Source organism: Triticum urartu, chromosome 4A (assembly GCF_056163025.1).
Source record: "Triticum urartu cultivar PI428250 chromosome 4A, HENAU_Tu73, whole genome shotgun sequence".
NCBI lineage: Eukaryota > Viridiplantae > Streptophyta > Magnoliopsida > Poales > Poaceae > Triticum > Triticum urartu.
Genome location: NC_141876.1, coordinates 67,752,446 through 67,775,188, shown reverse-complemented (window position 1 = coordinate 67,775,188; position 22,743 = coordinate 67,752,446). Strand labels below are relative to the sequence as shown.

General features: G+C 50.1%; 1 protein-coding gene across 17 annotated transcripts; it reads left to right on the top strand.

Moving 5' to 3' along the window:
• Positions 1-517: 517 nt before the first annotated feature.
• On the top strand, positions 518-19,315 carry LOC125550700 (uncharacterized). 17 transcript variants are annotated; one of them, XM_087517806.1, is made up of 12 exons: positions 518-929; positions 3,681-3,809; positions 4,156-4,214; positions 4,475-4,610; positions 4,807-4,935; positions 5,023-5,160; positions 16,884-17,214; positions 17,331-17,612; positions 17,725-17,783; positions 17,869-17,905; positions 17,996-18,218; positions 18,451-19,315. In XM_087517806.1, the coding sequence occupies exons 7-12, from the start codon at positions 17,183-17,185 to the stop codon at positions 18,889-18,891; spliced, it is 1,074 nt and encodes a 357-aa protein (XP_087373932.1). In that variant the 5' UTR covers positions 518-929; positions 3,681-3,809; positions 4,156-4,214; positions 4,475-4,610; positions 4,807-4,935; positions 5,023-5,160; positions 16,884-17,182; the 3' UTR covers positions 18,892-19,315. The 17 variants fall into 17 exon arrangements, 4 of the variants coding, with proteins under 4 accessions (XP_087373932.1, XP_087373934.1, XP_087373933.1 ...); XM_087517808.1 differs by lacking the exon at positions 3,681-3,809 and having other exon boundaries at positions 4,156-4,178; positions 4,515-4,610; XM_087517807.1 differs by lacking the exon at positions 3,681-3,809.
• The last annotated feature ends 3,428 nt before the right edge of the window (positions 19,316-22,743 follow it).

Below are 22,743 nucleotides of genomic sequence, written 5' to 3'. Positions count from 1 at the left end.
ACACCCACTCCAGCCCGCCCATCTCGACACCCTACCCTCGCCCAGGTCGGTGGCCGCTGCCTCCCCTTCGTCGATTTGGAACAGACTAGCTATTGCGGTGGAAAGGATTGCGACAATGACCCAGTTGCAAACTTAGACGACGGAAGAGGTTGCTCTCGAGCCGTTCGATCGAAATCAGATCCGACGGCCAAAGAGGTGGCCGGCAGCAAAAATGCTAGACATACAAAGACTTACACGCTTTTACACGCTCCTTCCATCTAACAACCAATCACAAACCTCTCTTTCTCCCTGATTTTCAGGAGGGTGGGCCGCCCCGCTCACCTATTGACCAATCAAGATTAACCATCCCGTAAAAGCCTGTAAATCGTTTGTACGTGTAGCATTGCCGGGCCGACACAGATCAGCCGGGTGAGCCGTAGCGTTTCCGTCTGAAAATAGTACTCCCGTTAAATGTTACACGTTTTCTGTTGGACAAAATGTGAATAGCTTGTCGTTGTTTTGGTATTCCGGAACTACCCCTGTCAACATCATCCCTACCTCTGTTCCAGTCCGACCAGACCATGTCCTTCCAGTCGCCCCCAGCCAACCACAGCGGCGCGCGGAACCTCGTCGCCAGCGCTGGCCGGCTGCTCCTGCCTCCGCCACCCTCCCCTGGCTCCGCGGACCTCCTACACCCACCCCCGCAACCTCCACCGTCCTCCCCCGCTCGCCCGCCACTGCGCCACGACCTCCCTTGCTTGCCCCCCACGGCCGCTGCTCACCCCACTCCCCTGGATCGGCTCCGGCGACCTGAAGGTACCTGATCGGCCGTCCTCGCCTGCTCCGGCCGGCGGGCTCCCTTGCCTGACTCGGCCCCGGCGACCTCGACGGCACCGCCCTTCTCCGGCGACCACACCGGCTGGTCCTGCTCCAACGATCGAGTCACGCCGGTACTGTCACGCCCCTGTCCCTGCTGCTTGTGTTGCTGATTTTTTGGTATTGATTGAAGTCGCTGCGTGATTCAGTCAATTCCTTCATCAGATTTCATCACCAATTGGACGGATTTGGTTATATCGGCATGAATCACTTTGGATTTTTTGAGGGAGGGAGTGTATCCCTGTACCTATCTCTTCGGTTTTGTCCCTGAAAAAAAAGTTTTTAATCGAAAATTGGGTCGAAACATGCTGAACGCCGTATACGTACTGAACTCTACCGTATACGTATTCGGGCCCAGACTAAATAAAATGTTGACTTTATTATCGAGAAAGAAAAAAAAATCCAGCAACGTGACATAGAACCAGCCTGATCTTGATAGCGTGCGAGAAAAAAAAAGAGATCGACGCTCGACCACGGCCCACGGGCAGACCCGAAGGAACAGCTGGCGTCGAACCCAAACCTCGCTGCCTCGGTCGGTCGGTAGCCTGTACACCCTATACGTAGAAAATACGCTACCGTATGCGTAGAAAATACGCTACCGTATGCGTAGCGAACACGCTACCATATACGTACCGTAGTCGGACCCGATACACCCTATAATACAGGTCGTCGACGCCCTAATTTGGCAAAAGCTTTTCCGCGCAATCGATCGCAGAGTTTTCGCGCGAACAAGAAACCTCCAGCTCCCCGCTCCGCTCGAATCGCCCCGCCGCCATGGCGCATTACCGGCGCCGCGGCTGCCTGCGCCGTGCCCTCACCATCGCCGGCGGTGTGTCGGCCGGCCTCCTCCTGCTCGCCGGCGGCCATACCTACGCCCACGGCCAGCTCTTCTCGCCGGGCTTGCTGCCCCTCGGCCTCGGCGCCGACTGCTCGCCGTCCTTCGCCCCGCCCCCCTTCGCCCCGCCGCCCTTCGCCCTCTCGCCGCTGCCGCCCTACCTCCTGTCAGACTTGGAGGCCGACGCCTCACCGCCGCAGCCGGAAGCCAACCTCCCGCGGCGCCTTCTGCCCATCCACCGCTCGCCGCCCTGCCTCCCCTCGAACTCGGAATCGGGGGCCGACCGCTCGCCGCCGCAGCACGACGACGCGGATGCTGTCTTGCTCCCGGACTGGGAGGTTCTTGTCCTGACTGACGCTGAGCCTGACGCCAAGGCGACGTGCGCCTTCCAGGGTGGAGCGTCGTCCCCGGCGAGCGCGCTTGGGAGGCTGCCGGGGTCGGGCCGCCACGCCTACATCTGCCCAATGCCCGAGCCTGCCCGGAGCCTCCAGCCGCTCCAAGCGCCCGTGCTGCTCCCCACTTCGGCTTCCTCTGCCGATTGCCCTGGCCGCGCATTGCTGAATTGGACCGGCCGGATCGCGTTCAGCTCTGCAACTCTCGACAGTGGCGATGTTCTTGTCTTTGCAAAGGGCGTCAACCATGTTGCTGGCGGTGTCCAATGCCTGTATCGCTACTGTGGCGAGACCCATGCCGTGGTGGCCTCCTTCCCTGCCATCACGTCCGTACAGCAGGTTACCCGGTGCCCCGCTCCACCGATCCATCTGAACTCTAGGAACACAGAGTTCCGTGTCACCGTGGCAGCCACAGGCGAGCATCCAATCCCCACACTCGTGACTTATCGTCCATGGCAGAGTGAAAGTGGCTTGCCGGTGGCACCGGAAAAGAACCTGATTTGTGCATGCACTATGATTCACAACGTCTCAAAGTTTCTTCGCGAATGGGTGCTGTATCATGCCGCTGTCGGGGTGGACCACTTTATCCTGTACGACAATGGAAGTAAGGATGACTTGGCAGATCAAGTTGCCCAGTTGAGGTCAGCCGGAATCAGCATCTCCACCGTGCCTTGGCCGTGGATCAAAATGCAGGAAGCCGGCTTCTCCCATTGTGCCGCAACGCACCAGAGCTCTTGCAAGTGGATGGCCTTTATTGACGTCGACGAGTTCGTTTTTTCGCCCAACTGGGAACGATCTGAGAAGCCGTCAAAATCGATGCTTGAGGCGATTGTTCAGGTTGATCCAGATGTCGGGCAGGTACATCTGTGGTGCTTTGATTTTGGCCCCTCTGGCCAAACATCACACCCACAGGAGGGCGTCATCCAAGGATACACATGCCGTCTGAAGAGGTTTCTGAGGCACAAATCGCTGGTTCTGCTTGCTGCAGTGGACCATTCTTTGGAGAATGCAATTCACCACTTCACACTGAAGGCTGGTTTCAAAAGTATACGGAGCATGCAGGCACGTGTGAACCATTATAAGTACCAGGCATGGACCGAGTTCAAGCATAAGTTCAAACGACGAGTGTCCGCCTACGTGGCTGACTGGAGAGATCCAATCAACCTTGAGTCCGCTGACCGGGCCCCCGGCTTAGGCGTTGATGGAGTCGAACCGGTTGATTGGGCGCAAAGGTATTGCGACATCAAGGATAACCTGCTTCAGAAATTGAGCTCAAGATGGTTCGGTAATGGATTGGGAAGTCCGGGATCTCAGGATACTTAGGCTTGGCAGTATCTGTAACCTGCGACTGTCTAGAAGGATCCAGAGGTATTAGAGATGGAACTGTAATCTAGTTTAAACCTGTCTCCTTGCCTCCCAAGATCAATCTAGATACCAATCTGTACATCGCTTGCCACGTTCGGCACCTATAAATAAACATCACGCGGCCTCCAATGGAGGTAGAGACGCTTCCACAATTCTCACATGATATCACGAGTCATCTTCCTCTTTTAGCAATTCATCTACATTCATCTGATTATGGCGAGCTCTTCCTCCAGCTGTAGCATTTCATCGACACCGCCACCACCATCTTGGAGGAATTCCTGTCCAGCGCTGACAAGGATGGGAAGCAGCACTGACAAATCCTTTCATAAGGTTCACAGGATGGCAGTTTAAGTTTGTTGAAGGTATTTTTTTGGATTGGTTTCTTGCTCTTCGGCTATTCTCTTAAAATGCTTGGCCGGATTCCGTTGATAGTTAATATATCAATAACTTTAACTCTTCAAGAATTATAATGGAGTATTTTCTAGGTTGTCTTGATCTAGAGCTTCTATCGCCTCTTCAACAATTTATTGGCATAAACTTTTACCTGAAGCTGCCCATCAAATATCTATTCCTAATAGTACTTATACCTGACATCTGTCATGTGTACTGCATACTGTTTGGTACGCTGTCCACTTATCCAGGATTCCATGGTCTGCAGTAATAGTGGATTTGTATTAGTGGAAGCATTATCTAAGTGATATTTTTCAGGTTTGGTATCACTTCTGCTCCAGGTAGGACATCTTTGAGCAGGACACCATGCACAAAAGGTAATAACTGAGAATTCATGGGCAATGTAAAATTTCAGCATGATATTTTCAGGCAGTTGTTACTTGAGTGTCAGACATTTTCTGTGTTCTTGTTTTGTTCTTTTTGTTTGGAATTAATGATTTATCCAATGCTGCACGTTGCATGCACGCCGCAAAAAAAAAAAGCTTCATCTGATTTTGCTAAATGTTCTTTCTTACTGAACTAGCTTCAGGACGGATGGCAGGTTTGCTAACAATTTGATCTTTTTTGTGCATTGCAGGTTTGGTACTAATTTCTTGAAAAAATCGTGCTTTTTGCAGCACCATCCTGTTGAGCCATGAGATTTGAACCAATGAATTCAGATAACATATACCATGTTTATGGATCACTACATGTTCCATTGGAAGTGGAACAATGTGAGATTCCTTTTTTAGTAATCATCTGAACACAGGTTTCATGCTTTTCTGAAATATTCCGTGCCACACATTGTATATTCGCTGCAAACTTCTAAAAAAACTTCTTATTTTTGTTGCTAAATGTTCTCTCTTACTAAACTAGCTTCAGGACAAACAGCAGGTTTGCTAATCATTTGATCCCTTTTGTGCATTGCAGGTTTGCTACTTAATTCTCAAAAAAATCGTGCTTTCGCATCACCATCCTGTGGAACCACGAGGCCTGATCCAATTATTTCAGAGAACATGTACTATGTTTATGGATCACTACATGTTCTGGTGGAACAAGGTGAGATCCTTTTCAGTAACCATTTCATTTGAACACGCATCATGCTTTTCCGAATATAACTGAACATCTATATTTTTAAATTGCAAGTCAGCACCTCCTCGTTTGATTGCTATGGACTTCCTTATTACTACATTATTACTCCAGGGTTTGCTAAGGTTCTATTTTAATCATACGATGAGCATGGGGTCCACAACATACTCACATAGTTACAAATCTGAAGCACTGGTTAGTTTTTTGGCTTGCAGTATGAATCAGAACTGGGTACTTTTATCTGTTACGAATAATTTAAATATATTTTTAGTGATCTTGTGTGCTTTTATAAAAATCTGAAGGTGGTCATGATTAGGCTGACCAGTAGGCTTTTCTTCTGTGTGAACAGAAGAAGGAAGATGGTACCTAACAGAACCAAAGTAATTGATTCTTTATGTACATTCGTAGAAATAAAACAGAATAGATAAAAGACGTTTTTGCAGTTTAATAAAGTAATTGATTCTTTATATTTTGGTTACAGGGGTAGTAGTTCTGACATCATTTTGGAAATAGCATCCAGTTACTTCCCTTTTTTCTTACCATGTGCTTGCAGAGTAGTTCTGATATCATTTTGTAAATAGCATTCAGGTAGTCATGCCGAGTTTTCTATGATCCAAATAAGAGGACACTTGCCTTTGTTTTAACATACAGATTAAATGTTCATAAGTATACTATTCTGATTGGTTAGTCAATGTATAGATAATAGTTTGGTGCATGCCGACTCTTATTCTCTTATCCTTTCTTAAGGAGCACTTCTAAGAGCAACTCCAACGCGCCGACCCAAACAGACGCGCGCTTTGTCCGCTTTTCGTCCGTTTGGGTCAGCCGCCCGCTCGGCGTCCGCCCCGTTTTACGTGCGCGACCCTTTTCATGTCCGCCCATAAATTTTAAAAGGCCTGCGGCTGTAGATTATGCCAGCGGCCATCCCATCGCCCGGAGTTCATGCCGGCGCCATGCCAGCGGCCGGCATACAATGCCAGCGCCATGCCAACGGCCGGCATACAATGCCAGCCTCCAAAAAAGCCACCACGCAGTTCATGTTGGCGCACTTGCCAGCGGCCGACACACATGCGAGCACAAAAAAGGGCGGGAGTTCGACCACGCCATCTTGGTCGTGGTCATGCCAGCACACTTGCCGGCATATAAAAAAAGGATGGCGTTCTCCGCCATAGATCACCCGTTGTCGAACTTGAGCATGTCGGCCTGCATCTTCTCGAACCATGGCCTCTTCCTCGGCGACACGGTGTTCAAGTCCACCTTCATGATTTCCACCCTCGTCATCATGCTAGCGAGTGCCACTTCTTTTGCCTTGGTCTTGGCATTGGCGGCCACGATCTTGAACATCTTGGCTTGCTTCTCTGCCTCCATCTCAAGCATCTTGGCTTGCTTCTCTGCATCAAGCTCAAGCATCCTCCTTTTGATCTCCATGAAGGCGTTCATTTGCTCTTCCTTGTCTTGCCGGTGCTTCTCCTCGCTTGTGTCCTTCTTGCTCATCATGCCCTCCAAAGTGGCATGCAAGGCAATCGACGCCACATCGCGCTTGTCCTCCTTCTTGGAGTTGGTCTTCCCCCGCGGCCGTGGCTTCTCGCCCTCCCCAAGCTCCTCGACGGCTTCTCCCCCCCCCCCCCCCCCACACGCGCCTTGGCGGCGGTATATTGAGCCTTAAACTTCTCCTCCCCATTGATGACCATCCAGCAATGGGAGACGTTGAAGGACTTGTCGTCATGTTGCCTCCACAGCTTGGAATGCCTACAAATGAATAGCATGCAAGCATATGGGCAAATGGACATGCAAGCATAACGAAAACGGATACGAAGAGGGGCGCATGTATACCATATCTTTGATGCCGATGCCGCTCACGGGGCGTGCCCGGATGCTCTCAAGGGTGGCGCAAAACTTGTTACACTCTTGTTGTATCACCCTCCATCGCTTCAAGAGAGACACCCACCCACGCTGGCTCTCCATTTTGTACAGCGCAAACTTCTTGCGTTCATGGTACTCACGATGAACACGAAGCCAAAAGGTTGATGCCTTTTGCTCAGCTGAAAGGATCGATATGGTTGACTAGAGGGGGGGGGGTGAATAGGCAACTAACAATTTTAGCTTTTCTTTACCAAATTAAACTTAGCATCAAAATAGGTTGCCTAGATATGCAATTAGGTGAGCAACCTATATGATGCAACAACAACTAGCACACAAGCAAGCAAGGGATACAACACAATATAACCTTGCACAAGTAAAGGTAAGAGATAACCAAGAGTGGAGCCGATGGAGACGAGGATGTGTTACCGAAGTTCCTTCCCTTTGAGAGGAAGTACGTCTCCGTTGGAGTGGTGTGGAGGCACAATGCTCCCCAAGAAGCCACTAGGGCCATCGTATTCTCCTCACGCCCTCACACAATGCGAGATCCCGTGATTCCACTATTTGTGCCCTTGAAGGCAACGACCGAACCTTTACAAACAAGGTTGGGGCTATCTTCACAACCTAATTGGAGGCTCCCAACGATACCGCGGAGCTTCGCCACAATGGAATGTGGCTCTGAGGTGACCTCAACCGTCTAGGGTGCTCAAACACCCAAGAGTAACAAGATTCACAAGGGATTAGTGGGGGGAATCAAATTTCTCTTGGTGGAAGTGTGGATCAGGGCCTTCTCAACCAATCCCTAGAAAATCAACAAGTTTGATTGGCTAGGGAGAGAGATCGGGCGAAAATGAGCTTTGGAGCAACAATGGAGCTTGGGGGAAAAGAGGTAGGTCAACTTGGAGAAGACCTTCTTTTATAGTGGGGGAACTAATCCAACCGTTACCCCCCCCCCCTTCAGCCCGCACAGAGCGGTACTACCGCAGAGATTGAGAGCAGAAGACACAGGGGGAGAACGGGAGAGAAAAAGAGGGTATGTGCGACACTAGTAGCAGTGGTAGCCGCGGTACTACCGCTCACGGGCGGTACTACCGCTGCTACTGCCACTACTACTGCCGCACAACCCGACACGAGAAAAGACCTCCTCGAATCGAGGCGGTAGCGGTGCCGAACCAGGACGGTACTGCCGCCGATGCACCCAAGCGGTACTACCGCTGTAGGACAGCGGTACTACCGCGCTGGCGGCGGCACTACCGCTATCTCCTCACAATCTCCACTTCCGTTGAAACAACAAACTCCAAGGAGAGGAAAGGAGCTGGACGTGCAAAAATGACGTGTACGTGTTGATTCCACCCTAGCCTTTCCATTGCGGACCCCCTCTTGATAGTACGGTGTCTCCTACGACTCAAGTCCACCAAAACAACGAAAGAGACTACACCGTCTTCACTTAAAGCTCCGAGGGGAAAGAATCGTCTCGTGCCAAGGAATGAATCTTTGAAATACTCAACGCACACGATTAGTCCGCAAAAACATTGTCATTAATCACCAAAATTACTTAGAGAGAGACATGCCCTAACAATCTCCCATTTTTTTGGTGGATTGATGACAACACGGGATTTGCACAAAGGAATGACAAGAGAATAAGTGAATCCCAGAGACTACAAAATATAGACGGGCTCCCCCTAAATGTGTGCACTTAAATAGAAGTGCCTTTGGATGCAAAGTACACACATTAGGATCAACACTCCCCCTATATTTTATAGTCTGACAACATTTGCATCAAAGATGAGACATATATGAGCTAGGATGCAATAGAGTAGCAAGTGAGCAAAGTAGACATATGAGATAAGCATGAACTCACAAACTACTAAAGTACTCGACATACAGAGATAATAATAGGATAGGGTAGCATATGTCTCACACCATATGATAGGGTACCAGGTCTCATGAGCACAAACCAAACCAAAAGCAAATGACGAGAAAAGAGTTTGCGCGAGAGAAAGACAAGGCAAATGAGACACACTCGCAACTCGACAATGACAACGACAAATCCCTAAACTCTCTCCCCCTTTGGCAGCGAGACACCAAAAAGGCAAAGAGTGCTGCTACGATCACAGGTGATAACATAACTGATGATCTCCGTCATCACATCCCCGCGTGATCGGCCGCTCCTCCGTCATCGGCAGGGGGCTGCTCGGTGTCTGAGTCTGTCCATGGGCAGTGCTGTTGAATCCACTCCTCATCGGTGATCTTGCCCTCAGTTTCGCTGGCAACTGTTGTACCTAACTGACGCATGAGCTCCTTGTGACGGCTCCTGGCCTTCTTCTCAGACACATGAGCCATATACTGTCCATCAGACTCCATGCAGAAAAGTTTCTTCATCTTGCGCTTGAGCTTCTTTGCCCATGAGGGCGCCGCTCCAGAGGGCTCATAATCCTCATCATCATCAGCATCGGCCTCTGCCTCGACCTCGTCAACTCCAGACGGAATCCCAGACTTCGGAACCGAAGTGCCCCAGTTCTCCTTCTTCCTCAGACGCTTGATCTCATGAGGGATCAACTCGCCAGTCTCCAGCACGACAGCAGGAAAAGTGTGCTCCCAAGCCTTCTCAGTAAGCAACATGAGAAAAGGCCCATAGATGGGGCACTTGCGCTCGGAGATAGCGGAGAGAAGCTCAGACCACATGACATGAGAGATATCCAAGGACTCGCCATTTTTTTCTTCCTTCTCATGCTGACAGAAAAGTAACATGTCCACGAGAAACGAGTAACCATATCCAAGTTCCCAATGCGTGGGAAAAGAGTCTCCCTGAAGATGCGATGAATGATGTCCAGGTAGACATGCAGCTCATACGTCTCCTTCTGCGTCTCGGGGTTAATCTTCATAGTGCAGAACGGCCAGAGAGCTTGCTTGTGAATAGAAGTTGTCTTCTGGTGAGGACGAAAGCCAACCGGGTTCTCAAGCCCTTGATCTTCAATCCCAAACAATTCCATGAACGCCTTTCATTTGACAGACAAAAGTTTGCCATTAGTCATCCAAGTCAAGGTCCTTTCCGCATCAGTGCCCAGATGAACCGTGGCATAAAATTGAGCCACCAAATCCGCATCAAAGTCCTTGTTGAACTCCATGATCCTGAGAATATTCAGCTTAGTACACATCTGCAGCGCTTCGCCAAAGTAGGCAGGATCCTTCTCCATATAGGCAATGTCGATGGAGCGGACATCAACATAAAGATTCTTCTTCGCTTTGATCACATCAAAATAGATTGCCCACTGAAACGGGTAGTTGACCAAAGTGGGTTCTTCATCTTCCGCATATGGGTTGCGCCGGCGCCTTTCCCAGAACTCCTTTGCAGTCATCTTTGTCACAGACTTGGCCCTAGGCTTGGGCTTGTTCGCAACAGTCTTCTTGGGCTGAGAAGGAGGAGGCACACTTGAGGAAGCAGCCCCTGACTCGGAAGTGCGATAGCGCTTTGAAGTACAACGCCCGGGGTTGACACGGCGGACAGGTTGCTCTGAAGGGCCATCACCTGGAACCAAACACACGAAAGCAAGAAACAACACGAAAGAACGAGCATAAGCCACTAGAGAAAGCAACAAGGATCAATAGTTGGTACGGGTATGATGGAAGTTGGCCTCCAGCGGTAGTACCATGCTCAGGCAGCGGTAGTGCCGCTCAAGCGGTAGTACCGCTCTAGGCGGGGAACGGCGGTTCCTCTACTGCCGCTGCCAAATCCGGTATTGTCGGGATGCCAAGTTCAAAAATAAACCTACCAAACATCAATCCAAATGGTCTAGAATCCTTCACCATCCTACTCAAGCCTCGATTTGGCCAAAAGTCGAAGAATGCAAAGCCTATTGCCCCTAAAGACTAGATCTGAAACCTAGAAGCAAAGAGAAAGAGATCGGGGGCAATACCAGCATTCATGTCTAGAGGAAGGTGTGGGGATTGATCCCACCGGAGGAAAAGGTGAAAGATGGCTCGAAGGAGGCGGCCCACCCGCGGCGAGTTCGTTGCTGGTGCACGAAGAGGACCAGAGGGTCGAGTGAATGGGCGTGGGGGAGAAATAAACTCCCTGCGCCCCAACATAACCCCCTAGTCCCGCCTCGCAGCGGTAGTACCGCTCGGGCGGGCGGTAGTACCGCTTGATGTATATCAGCAGTAGTACCGTGCGCCTCGAGCGGTAGTACCGTCCAGCCAAAAACTCGAAGACACAATAGAAAAAGGCTTAGCTCAAGCAACAAGAATACACGAAGAGGCGAGGGAGCAAACACAAAGGCAGAAAAACGCCCATGAGAGGACAAGAACCAAACACCACACAACTCTCAAAGAGAGGGCGGTGGCCGAGGCCACCTATGTTTGAGTCAAGTGATATGGCACCGCGAAGATTTTAACCTTGGGCCCATGACCAAAACTCATTTTGAAGCACAAGTACCATAAAAATGGCTAATGTGAAAGACGTGATCAATTTATGCATAATGGGGGGAGGAAGAGTTCATTGAGAGAACAATACTCCCCCTATGTCCATGCCTACACCTAAACAAGACATCAAGATGAGTATGGTGGGGTGTGCAAAGGTTCAAGCCACATTGCTCAAATCAATGATATTTAGCTCATGCCTTAACTCACGAAATCTTGCTTCATCCAAGGGCTTCGTGAAAATATCTGCAAGGTTATCATGAGTGTTGACATAGTTGAGCTCGATCTCCCCTCGCCTAATGTGATCCCGGATGAAGTGATGCCGAATCTCAATATACTTCGTCTTGAAGTGTTGCACCGGGTTGAGAGAAATCTTGATGGAACTTTCATTGTCACACCAAAGAGGCACTTTGTCACAAATGACATCGTAATCCTTTAAAGTTTGCCTCGTCCATAGAAGTTGAGCACAACAACTACCGGTGGCCACATACTCCGCTTCGGTGGAGAGAGAGACACGCAACTTTGCTTCTTAGAAGTCCAACTCACCAAAGAGCAACCGAGAAATTGGCACCCTCCGGAAGTTGACTTCCTATCCACTTTGTCTCCCGCCCAATCCGAGTCCGAAAAGCCCACAAGATTGAAGTTAGCTCCTCTTGGGTACCATAAGCCAAAGTTTGGGGTATGAGCTAAATATTGAAAGATTCACTTGACCACCACATAGTGGCTTTACTTAGGTGCGGTTTGAAACCGTGCACAAATTCCCACGCTCAACATGATATCCGATCTAGATGCACAAAGGTAAAGCAAGGAGCCAATCATGGAACGATATACCTTTTGATCCACCGCTTTACCATTGGAATCTATGTCAAGTTGGCATTTGACGGGCATAGGAGTGGAAGCCGGCTTGACATCACTTAGCTTGAATCTCTTGAGCATGTCTTGAGTGTATTTGGCTTGGTTGATGAAGGTTCCTTCTCTTTTTTGTTTGATTTCGAACCCGAGAAAGAGCTTCAACTCTCCCATCATGGACATCTTAAACTTCGAGGCCATGAGAGCAGCAAACTCCTCATTGAAAGCTTTGTTAGGAGAACCAAGAATAATATCATCAACATATAGTTGGCATACAAACAACTCCCTTTTGACCTTCTTAGTAAAAAGAGTGGGGTCGATTTTCCCAATTTCAAACCCACGATCTTGCAACAACTCTGTAAGGTGCTCATACCATGCACGTGGGGCTTGTTTAAGGCCATAGAGTGCCTTATCGAGTCGGTACACATGATTGGGGAACTCGGGATCCTCAAACCCCGGGGGTTGTTTGACATACACCAACTCATTAATAGGACCATTAAGAAAAACACTCTTCACATCCATTTGTTGCAACTTGAAGTTATGATGAGAAGCATAAGCAATCAATAAACGAATGGATTCAAGGCGAGCAACAGGAGCAAAGGTTTCATCGTAGTCGATACCCTCGACTTGGGAGTAGCCTTGTGCTACCAAACGAGCCTTGTTGCGAACGATAATCACATGAGCATCTTACTTGTTCTTGAATATCCACTTGGTTCCAATGACATTATGGTTCTCCTTTGGCCTTGGCACCAATCTCCACACCTTGTTGTGCTCAAAGTTGTTGAGTTCTTCATGCATGGCATTAAGCCAACCCGGATCCTCGAGCGCCTCATAGACCTTTTGGGGTTCAACACAAGAGATAAATGCGTGATGTTCACAATAGTTTGCTAATTGTCTATGAGTGCTTACCCCCTTTCTTAAGCTTTCAAGCACATTTTTCATGAGATGATCTTTGGTAGTGAGCTTGGATGCAATCTTGGCGGCACGACGCTCCAATTCCTCCTAAAGAGAGAGTTGAGGAGCGGTAACTTGATCATCTTGAGCGTCGTCTTGAGCTTGTTCTTGATCTTGAGCTTGCTCTTGATCTTGAACTTGCTCGGTGGTAAGAACTTGACCTTGGGTATCACTTGGTGGTTCACCACCATGTTGAGGTTGATCTTGCCCTTGATCTTGTTCATTTGGTTGATGGCCTTCACTTTGTTCTTCGGAAGCGTGTAGGTCTTGGGTTGGTGATGGTTCCACTTGAGTGGAACATTGTCCTTCTCCTTCGGCCACAAGGGGTTCCTCAATGGGTAGGATATAGCCAACACCCATTCTTCTTATGGCTTGGGGAGGAATTTCATCACCTACATCACAAGTACCACTTTGCTCCACTTGGAAGCCATTATTCTCATCAAACTCCACGTTACACGTCTCCTCAATGAGTCTGGTGGACTTGTTGAGGACACGCTAAGCATGATAGTTTGTAGCATAACCAACAAATATGCCCTCATGAGCTCTAGCCTCAAATTTATACAAACGAACACCTTTCTTGAGAATGAAACACTTACAACCGAACACCCGAAAGTACTTGAGGTTGTGCTTGTTGCCGGTAAGTATCTCATATGGAGTCTTGTTCAAGTCTTTGCGGAGATAGAGCCGATTGGATGCATGACAAGCGGCGTTGATGGCTTCGACCCAAAAGTTGTACGGAGACTTGAACTCCGCCATCATGGTCCTTGCCGCGTCCATGAATGTCCGGATCTTCCTCTCTGCAACACCATTTTGTTGAGGGGTGTAAGGTGCGGAATATTGATGCTTGATCCCCTCATCACTAAGAAACTCATCCAAGGTATAGTTCTTGAACTCGGAGCCGTTGTCACTTCTTATTGTCAAGATCTTTGCATTGTGTTGACGTTGAGCTTCATTTGCAAAGTCGATGACGGTTTGTTGGGTCTCACTCTTCCTCTTGAAGAAATATACCCAATTGTATCTTGAATAATCATCCACAATCACCAAGCAATACTTTCTACCCCCAAGACTATCAAAGGATGAAGGCCCAATGTGACGCCCTCGATTCAATCATACACTAATCATACACGTAAATGTGTACGATCAAGATCAATGACTCACGGGAAGATATCACAACACAACTCTAGACACAAATTAAAATAATACGAGCTTTATATTACAAGCCAGGGGCCTCGAGGGCTCGAATACACAAGAGTCAGCGGAAGCAATAATATCTGAGTACAAACATAAGTTAAACAAGTTCTGCCTTAAGAAGGCTAGCACAAACATCAACGATCGAAAAGGCAAGGCCTCCTGCCTGGGAGCCTCCTAACTACTCCTGGTCGTCGACGGCCTCCACGCAGTAGTAGGCACCCTTGGTGTAGTAGTAGTCGTCGTCGTCGAAGGTGGCGCCTGGCTCCTGGGCTCCACCATCTGGTTGCAGCATCCGAGAAGAATGGAAAGAGGTGGAAAATGGGAAGCAAAGCAACCGTGAGTACTCATCCAAAGTACTCGCAAGCAAGGATCTACACTACATATGCATCGGTATCAATGAAATGGTAGTATCTATGGACTGAACTGTAGAATGCCAGAAGAGAAAGGGAAAGCCTAGCCTATCGAAGACTAGCATCTTCAAGCAGCTCCAAGCATCTTGCAGCATTCAGAAGAGTATAGAATAGCAGTTTATATTTAGTAAACATGTTGTAACATTAGCGCCCAGAGATCACTTCCTCGACTCCCTGCGAGGAAACAATTCCGGAGCCATCATTTTCATTACATGCCTCAACATCCAGTTCTAGTTGTATCGATCGGGATACAACTCCGAGCTTCCATTACCGTGTAGACGGCTATTCAAATAGATAGAATACTTCCATGCAGGGGTGCACCAACTTACCCAACACGCTCGATCAACTCCGGCCGGACACCATCAAGTCATGACCGGCCTCGGCCGATCAACACGCCGCAGTCCTACCTAGGCTCAATAGAGAGGCCAGCACGCCGATCTACATCCTAAGCGTACAGGGGTCTTGGGCCCATCGCCCTTTGCACTCCTGCATGTTGCGTGGGCCCGATGAGCAGACCTAGCCTCCCTTATACAAGAGAAGGCGTTCTAGTCCAACCCGGCGCGCGCCGCTTCATCGCTGACGTCCGTTGAGCTTTCGGCTGATACATACGGCGCAGAGTGCCCATACTTATTCCCGCGTGGTGGTTAGTGTGAAAAGGCCATAGGCCTACTCGGATCAAATATCCAAACCGTTAGTGTCTTGTTACTGTGCGGTAACAAGCAGAGACACGATCATGTGACCCCGTCACCCCGTCTCACGGACTTGCGGCAAGGGCTAAGAATGCCCGGCCGCGCCGCGTGGAAAACCTGCGGGTATCCTCCAGATCAACCCGACTTCACATCACTCGCGGGTACCCCTCGGGGCCGACCCGATGTCATCATGGTTCTGTGGTAAGTCAAAGTAACCGTGTGTCTGAAACAGCAAGGGGGAAACCTGAGGAATCACCCTCGTTGGTCCACACTTGAGGGGTTGCATGACAGAGTCGTTATCGGGAGTGGTGAAGGAGGAACCACCTTCGATTACCACGACCGAATAACTACACTACAGGGTTAACATCAGAAGTGTTGGCGAGGTATCACCCTCGGCACTCGATAGTAACTCTGCAGAGTCGTACAACTAGGGGGGGGGGGGTGATGTGCGGTGTCGGGGCCTGGACGTCGATCACGTTGATCGAGTCATCAAACATAAAGCGGGGCAACTGGGACAAGGTGGGGGTCACTGATGGATCTCTAACCAGCCTATACTAAGCAGTTTAGAATAAGCAGGTAAGGTATGAAAACAGGTAACAAAAACAGGCTATGCATCAGAGTAGGATCATACAGAAAGTAGTAGCAGTTTTAATGCAAGCATAAGAGATAAGGGAATGGGCGATATTGAATGATCAATAGGGGGTTTGCTTGCCTGGAAGCTCCGTTGAGAAGGAAGGGTCGTCGTCGACGTAGTTAATCACAGTGGCACCGGCAGCTATCTCGAGGTCTACCAGAGAGAAGAGGGGGAAGAAACAATAAATATAATGCAAACAAAGCATCACAAAGCATAACATGGCAAAACGCGGTGCTAGGGGTGACCTAACGCAGTACTAGGTGCTACTGGCGAAGGGGGAAAACATCCGAGAAAGCATTCCCGGTGTTAGGCATTGTCCGACAGATGAAACGGATGGGGACGGTTCCATGTTCGCTATGCTAGGGGCACGTGACAGATGAACATAATGCGTATTCGGGATCGTCATATTTTTCTGAGCAACTTTCATGTATAAAACATTTTCATTTGAGTTACGGATTATTTTATATGATTTTTCAAAGATTTAAACAATATTTCGGAATTTTGTATTTATTTTTAATCCGAATTGACCAAGTCAATTTGACTGGTCAAATGGGAAGGTGTGGCCCACATGGCATTGACTAAACCTAAACAAATAAATAAAATCTAACTTAGTTAAAAGGGGGGCACATGTCATCTACACATTTGACTAGTAAACAAATAAGCTAACCTAATCTAACTAATTAGGGCCGGCCCCATACATGTCATCTACTCCCTCCGTCCGAAAATACTTGTCATTGAAATTGATGTATCTAGATGTATTTTAGTTTTAGATACATCCATTTTCATCCATTTTGATGACAAGTATTTCCGGAAGGAGGGTATGTGAGCAAATTAATTTACTTCGGACATCCACCACAATAAGCTCAGTAATTTTAGTTCATATTCTGATGACAGTTATCTGTTTGCAAACAGGTGCATAGCCTTGTGCTAGGTACTGACAGTCCTCTTCTGGATGTACTTCGGGCTGTACTACTTCCTCGACAAGTTCGCCGGCGACACGTGCACGGCCCTCGAGGAGTACCAGCTGAACCCCAAGAACAGCATGCTGGGCGCCATCATACCCTGCAGCGAGAAGATGTCCGGCAGCGTCATCCTGCACGATGTTGGTGCAGGCATACACGACATCATAGACCAGGTACTCCAAAAGTAACGAAAGAAAAGGAGACGGTGCCATCGATGATTTTCTTGACAGATGCCATCTTGTGTCTGTCATGCTTATCATTCTTCTTGCAGTTTTTGCCATGTAAGTTTCAGCTCGGCGGTAGTTCTATCAAATTCTCACATGATATGCAACCATTGCAAAACCAAAAATCTTCGTCGAAACGTTGTGACTCATCTACTGCCACGCTTTATTTGCAGAGTTGCATCGGCAATTGCGCTTCAGGGTGCTGTGCGATTTCATTCTAGAGCAGAGTCCATCAAAGATATCGTCGGGAGAACAGCGCTTGAAGCGACGGCGACGATTTACAACATTACAGGAGCCATTGAGAGGATGCAGAACATATCGAAGCTATACAACATTAGTAGCCAATCCTTTGATCATCTGAACTCCACAGTAAAGGCACTGAACTCTGAAGCTGTGGAAATTCAGGCGAAGGCCGAAAAGAACATGCGCTTGGTCAGCAAAGGCATCAACACATTGTAAGAACTTTTTACATGATAAGCATGGTAGATACTATACTACATTAGTAGTTCTTGAATCTTATGAAACCTCAAAATCATCATGGGAACTAATACAGCTGATAATTTTCAGAGAACTTGTCATCATTTTAACCGTGACGCTGAATCTTGTCGTGGTCCTTGTCTTGCTAGGTAAGTGATCATTGTGAAATGTTTCTCAGTGGGCATAAATTCTCTTACTTCAAAATAAAATTAACACGTTGCTTCTTTATTGTAGTGGGAAGACCTTTGAGGCTACAGAAGTTGTACTATATGTGAGTAAATATCATTTACTTCAGACATCCACCACAATAAGCTGAATAATTTTAGTTCATATTCTGATGACAGTTATCTGTTTGCAACAGGTGCATAGCCTTGTGCTGGGTACTGACAGTCCTCTTCTGGATGTACTTCGGACTGTACTACTTCCTCGACAAGTTCGCCGGCGACACGTGCGCGGCCCTCGAGGAGTACCAGCTGAACCCCAAGAACAGCATGCTGGGCGCCATCATACCCTGCAGCGAGAAGATGTCCGGCAGCGTCATCCTGCACGATGTTGGTGCAGGCATACACGACATCATAGACCAGGTACTCCAAAAGTAACGAAAGAAAAGGAGACGGTGCCATCGATGATTTTCTTGACAGATGCCATCTTGTGTCTGTCATGCTTATCATTCTTCTTGCAGTTTTTGCCATGTAAACTCAGGTAAACAAACAAGCAGCTCAGCCGCAGCAAATGCTTCCAGGAACCAAAGCGTCTGAAGCGGAAATCTGATCTTGACGGCATGGCACTGATTGTTCTCGCGCTGTTGTTGTGAAGATCCTGCGGAGGCTGACGTGCTCGGAGTTGGGCGGTGGCGCCAACTGTGCGCCGGCCGACCTCTCGTCGGCGATCGACTACGACAAGGTGCAGACGTACACGAGCTCCATCCAGAACGTGCTGGACATCTTCCCGGGCACGGAGCGGCTGGTGAGCTGCGAGCTGGTGAAGGCCGGCTTCGCGGACATCGTGGGCAACCAGTGCGCGCCGCTGCGGCGCGGCGCCCGGGCGACGTGGGCCGCGCTCGCCGCCCTGTCGACGGCCATGGCACTGCTCGTGCTCGCCTCGGCGGCGTGCGGCGGCGTTGGGGGGTCGCGCCACGCTGGCGACGACCGCCACTCGGTGCGGCACCTCACGTCGTCGTCCAACTCGGAGGTATCGGAGACCGAGTTCGCCGAGATGCACGCCAAGAAAGTGCGAGTGAAGATCGTCGGGCCGTGAGAGGGAGGTCAAATTATTTTTGCTGTGCTCTTTGCTATTTGCAGGTGATAGTTGGGAGAGAGTATACGGCCGGCGGGAGAGACTGGTCCCGAAGAGATCATCCATCGCCGGCGCGCCATTGACGCGAAATGTTTGCTTTCTTTTCGTGCGTGGTTGTCACACCTGCATCCCACTGATGATGCAGTGGACAAGGAAAGAGTGGACCCACTCGCCAGACATGTAGGCCCACGGGCAGAGCTGTGTGTGTGTGGTTACTTAAGTGTGCGTGGTAGGCAGAGAGAGGGCATGTGTGTATTGAGTGAACTCTTTATCTCACCTAACCTTCTCTGTATCTCACCTCCTTCTCCTGTACCTCACCTTCTTCTTTCTCAAGCAACAAGCTGAACTCGATCTATTTTCCCGATGCACCCTTGTTTCGATCCTAGCAACCCTGGGTTTGTTACAAACTGGTAATCAGAGCCACTTCCCTTTTTCCCCCAATTTTTTTCCCGCCAGTTCGTGCTCACATCCTCTCGATCGGACCGTAATATCCACCGCTGTGGGTGCCAATTCACTCCGGCGAGTTTGCCCAAAATCCCCAGCGGGGTTGGACCGATTTGGAGCGAGGGCGACGGCGCCGCCATCCAAACCTTCTGCTCAAACCCGCCACATCCTCGTAGCCATGTCGGAAACCTCGGGAGAGATCAAATCGTTGTTGGAATCGCTCTTGAGATGCAGGTCTCGAGCGACCTCACGCACCTCCGCCGCGAGATGGACCTGACGCAGGCGGACGTCGATTAGGTGCGCCAGCAGCGCCCCGACCCCGACAAGCAGCAGGAGGCTGCCTCCTCCCACCAGCACCAGTTCATGCCCAGGGGAGGCGCTCCACACGTGTCCTCGGCCACGCCCCTACAAGAACAACAAAGGGGCTCCGGAGTTCAGGGGCCGGTCGCACGTCTCGTCAATGACGGCCCGCCCCTCATCCCGCAACGCCCCATGGTCACCATCACCGGGGCAGGCCAGATGCCGCCACCAGCTTCTCCTTGCGGGCTTCCTCAGGCGCTGCACGCGGACGACTACTACGTCAAGCCCCCAAAGCATGACTTCCCCAAGTTCGACGGCAACGCACCTTATCTCTGGATCGATCGCTGCGAGTCGTACTTCGAGTTGTACAGGGTGCCGCCGCATAATTGGGTGATCACGGCCTCCCTCTACATCGAAGGCCACACGGCGCATTGGCTCCAAGCATACCGTCAAGCACATCGGGCGCTCTCATGGGAGGCATTCTGCATCGCCCTCAAGGAAGAATTCGGCCCTGATGAGTTCGAGATGGAGATGCACAAATTACTGCAACTCCGTCAGACTGGCTCTGTGGCAGACTACAGGCTTGCGTTCGAGGGTCACATGTACCACCTGCTTGCACTCGACGGCACGCTCAGTAACAAGTTCTTCATCACCCAGTTTCTGCTCGGACTGCGCGACGATTTACGGGCAGCAGTACGACTCCAAGCACCCACGAGCATCACTCGCGCCTCCGTGCTCGCAAGAATTCAGGAAAAAGAAGCAGATGCACATCGTCCGCGACCACGCGTGTTTCCGGTGGGGCGCCCACCAACACACCCCATCGCTCTGCCTCCTCGACCACAGGCTGCACCGTGACCTGCCGCTGCCCCCGCCGCTGCTGGAGGGGATGACTTCGCGCGAGAGCGGTAACTACGCGATCATCGTCGTGCGCATGGCCTCTGCTTCCGTTGCGGCGATCGTTACTCCAGAGAGCACCGCTGCAAACAAGCCACGCAGTTGCTGACAATACACATGGGTGAGCACGGCGAGATCCTCACTGAAGATGCAATTCAGGCCATGGAGCTCTTGGATGACCAAGGCGCAGCCCCAGCAGACCAGGAGTGTTGTGTCCTGTCAACGCAAGCGGTCTCAGGCACGGAGACGCCGCGCACAATCCGTCTTCGCGCACTAGTGGGAAATCAAGTGATGCTCCTCCTTGTCGACTCCGGCAGTACACACAGTTTCATCTCGGCATCTTTCGCCGAGAGGATTGCAACGACAACAACACCCCTGCCGCCGGTGGACGTTCGCGTGGCCAACGGTGAGCGTCTGGTCTGCGACAAGCTGGTGCCCGGAGTTAAATGGTGGCTGCAGGGGCACACCTTCACTACGGATATGCGCCAGCTCACGCTCGGGGCGTACGACGGCGTGTTAGGCATGGACTGGTTGGAACAATTCAGCCCAATAAGCTGCCATTGGCTCAACAAGACGCTCACATTCGAGCATGAAGGCGCCACGATCACTCTGCAAGGTGTCCGACAGAGCGCAGTTCAGTCCTTGGAGCCAATTGAACCAGAAAAGTTCAACAAATGGCAAGCAGGAAATGACATATGGTACATGGCACTCATTGATCGCCATCCACCCTCTAGTGACACCGTTAGCACGTTGCCAGTGGGTATTCAGACGGTCCTCAATGAGTACAGCGACGTGTTTGCAGAACCAAAGAAACTGCCACCACACCGTCAATATGATCATGCCATTACATTGGTGGAAGGAGCACAACCAGCAAACTCACGACCCTACCGATACTCGCCATTGCAGAAAGATGAGATCGAGCGGCAAGTCAGAGAAATGCTTAACTCCGGGGTGATCACGCATAGCATGAGCCCTTACGCAGCCCTGGTTCTCTTGGTAAAAAAGAAGGATGGCTCATGGCGCTTCTGCGTCGACTATCGTCGCCTAAACGACACCACTGTGAAGAATCGTTTTCCCCTTCCCATCGTAGATGAGTTGCTGGATGAACTTGCTGGTGCCCGTTATTTTTCCAAACTTGATTTACGGGCGGGCTACCACCAAATACGGATGAGAGAAGGCGACGAAGAAAAGACGGCATTCAATACTCACCATGGACACTTCCATTTTCAAGTCATGCCGTTCGGCTTGACAAACGCACCAGCCACCTTTCAGTGCCTCATGAACCAGATCTTCTCCAAGTATGTACGCAAGTTTGTGATCATTTTTCTCGATGACATCTTGGTGTTTAGTGAATCACTACAGGAGCACGAGGAGCATCTTCGGTTGGTGTTTGATCTTCTTCGAGAGCACCAACTTTTCGCCAAATTGTCCAAGTGCTCGTTTGCTCAGGAGAGCATCGACTACCTTGGTCACGTCATCTCAAGCACCGGAGTGGCAACAGATGCGGAGAAAACTCAGGCCATGCTCAACTGGCCGACACCCTCCACACCAACTGAGTTGCGTGGGTTCCTTGGCCTCACCGGCTACTACAGAAAATTTGTAGCCCGGTATGGCATCATCGCCAAGCCATTGACGAATTTGCTGACGAAGAAAGGATTCCAGTGGACTGAACAAGCGCAGGCCGCCTTCGACCTCCTCAAACGCGCCATGGCCAGTGCCCCAGTGCTCACATTGCCAGACTTCACCAAACCGTTCAGCATAGAGACTGACGCCTGTGACACGGGGATCGGTGCCGTGCTCGTGCAAGAAGGACACCCGGTGGCGTACTTCAGCAAGGCCTTGGGTGTGCGCAACCAGAAGCTTTCAGCTTACGAGAAGGAATTTTTAGCCGTCATGATGGCGGTGGACAAGTGGCGAGCTTATTTGCAACGCGGCCAGTTCACCATTGTCACTGATCACAAAAGTCTGTGCCACCTGGGTGATCAACAACTCGAGACAGATTTGCAACGCAAAGCAATGTCCAAGTTGGTTGGCCTGCAGTTTAAGTTTCAGTACCGGCGCGGAGTGGACAAAGGAGCGGCAGATGCCTTGTCACGGGTGGGCGCAGCACTGGATGTGGCCGCGCTCTCGCTGTGTCAGCCTACCTGGGTACAGGAAGTGGCCAATTCATATGCC

Bases quoted from the DNA above. Each gene is read 5' to 3' on its own strand.
- LOC125550700 (XM_087517808.1), top strand. From the start codon at position 17,183: ATGCTTATCATTCTTCTTGCAGTTTTTGCCAT. The intron at 17,215-17,330 runs GTAAGTTTCAGC...CTTTATTTGCAG, and splicing joins CTTCTTGCAGTTTTTGCCAT to AGTTGCATCGGCAATTGCGC. The intron at 18,219-18,450 runs GTACTCCAAAAG...GTTGTTGTGAAG, and splicing joins TACACGACATCATAGACCAG to ATCCTGCGGAGGCTGACGTG.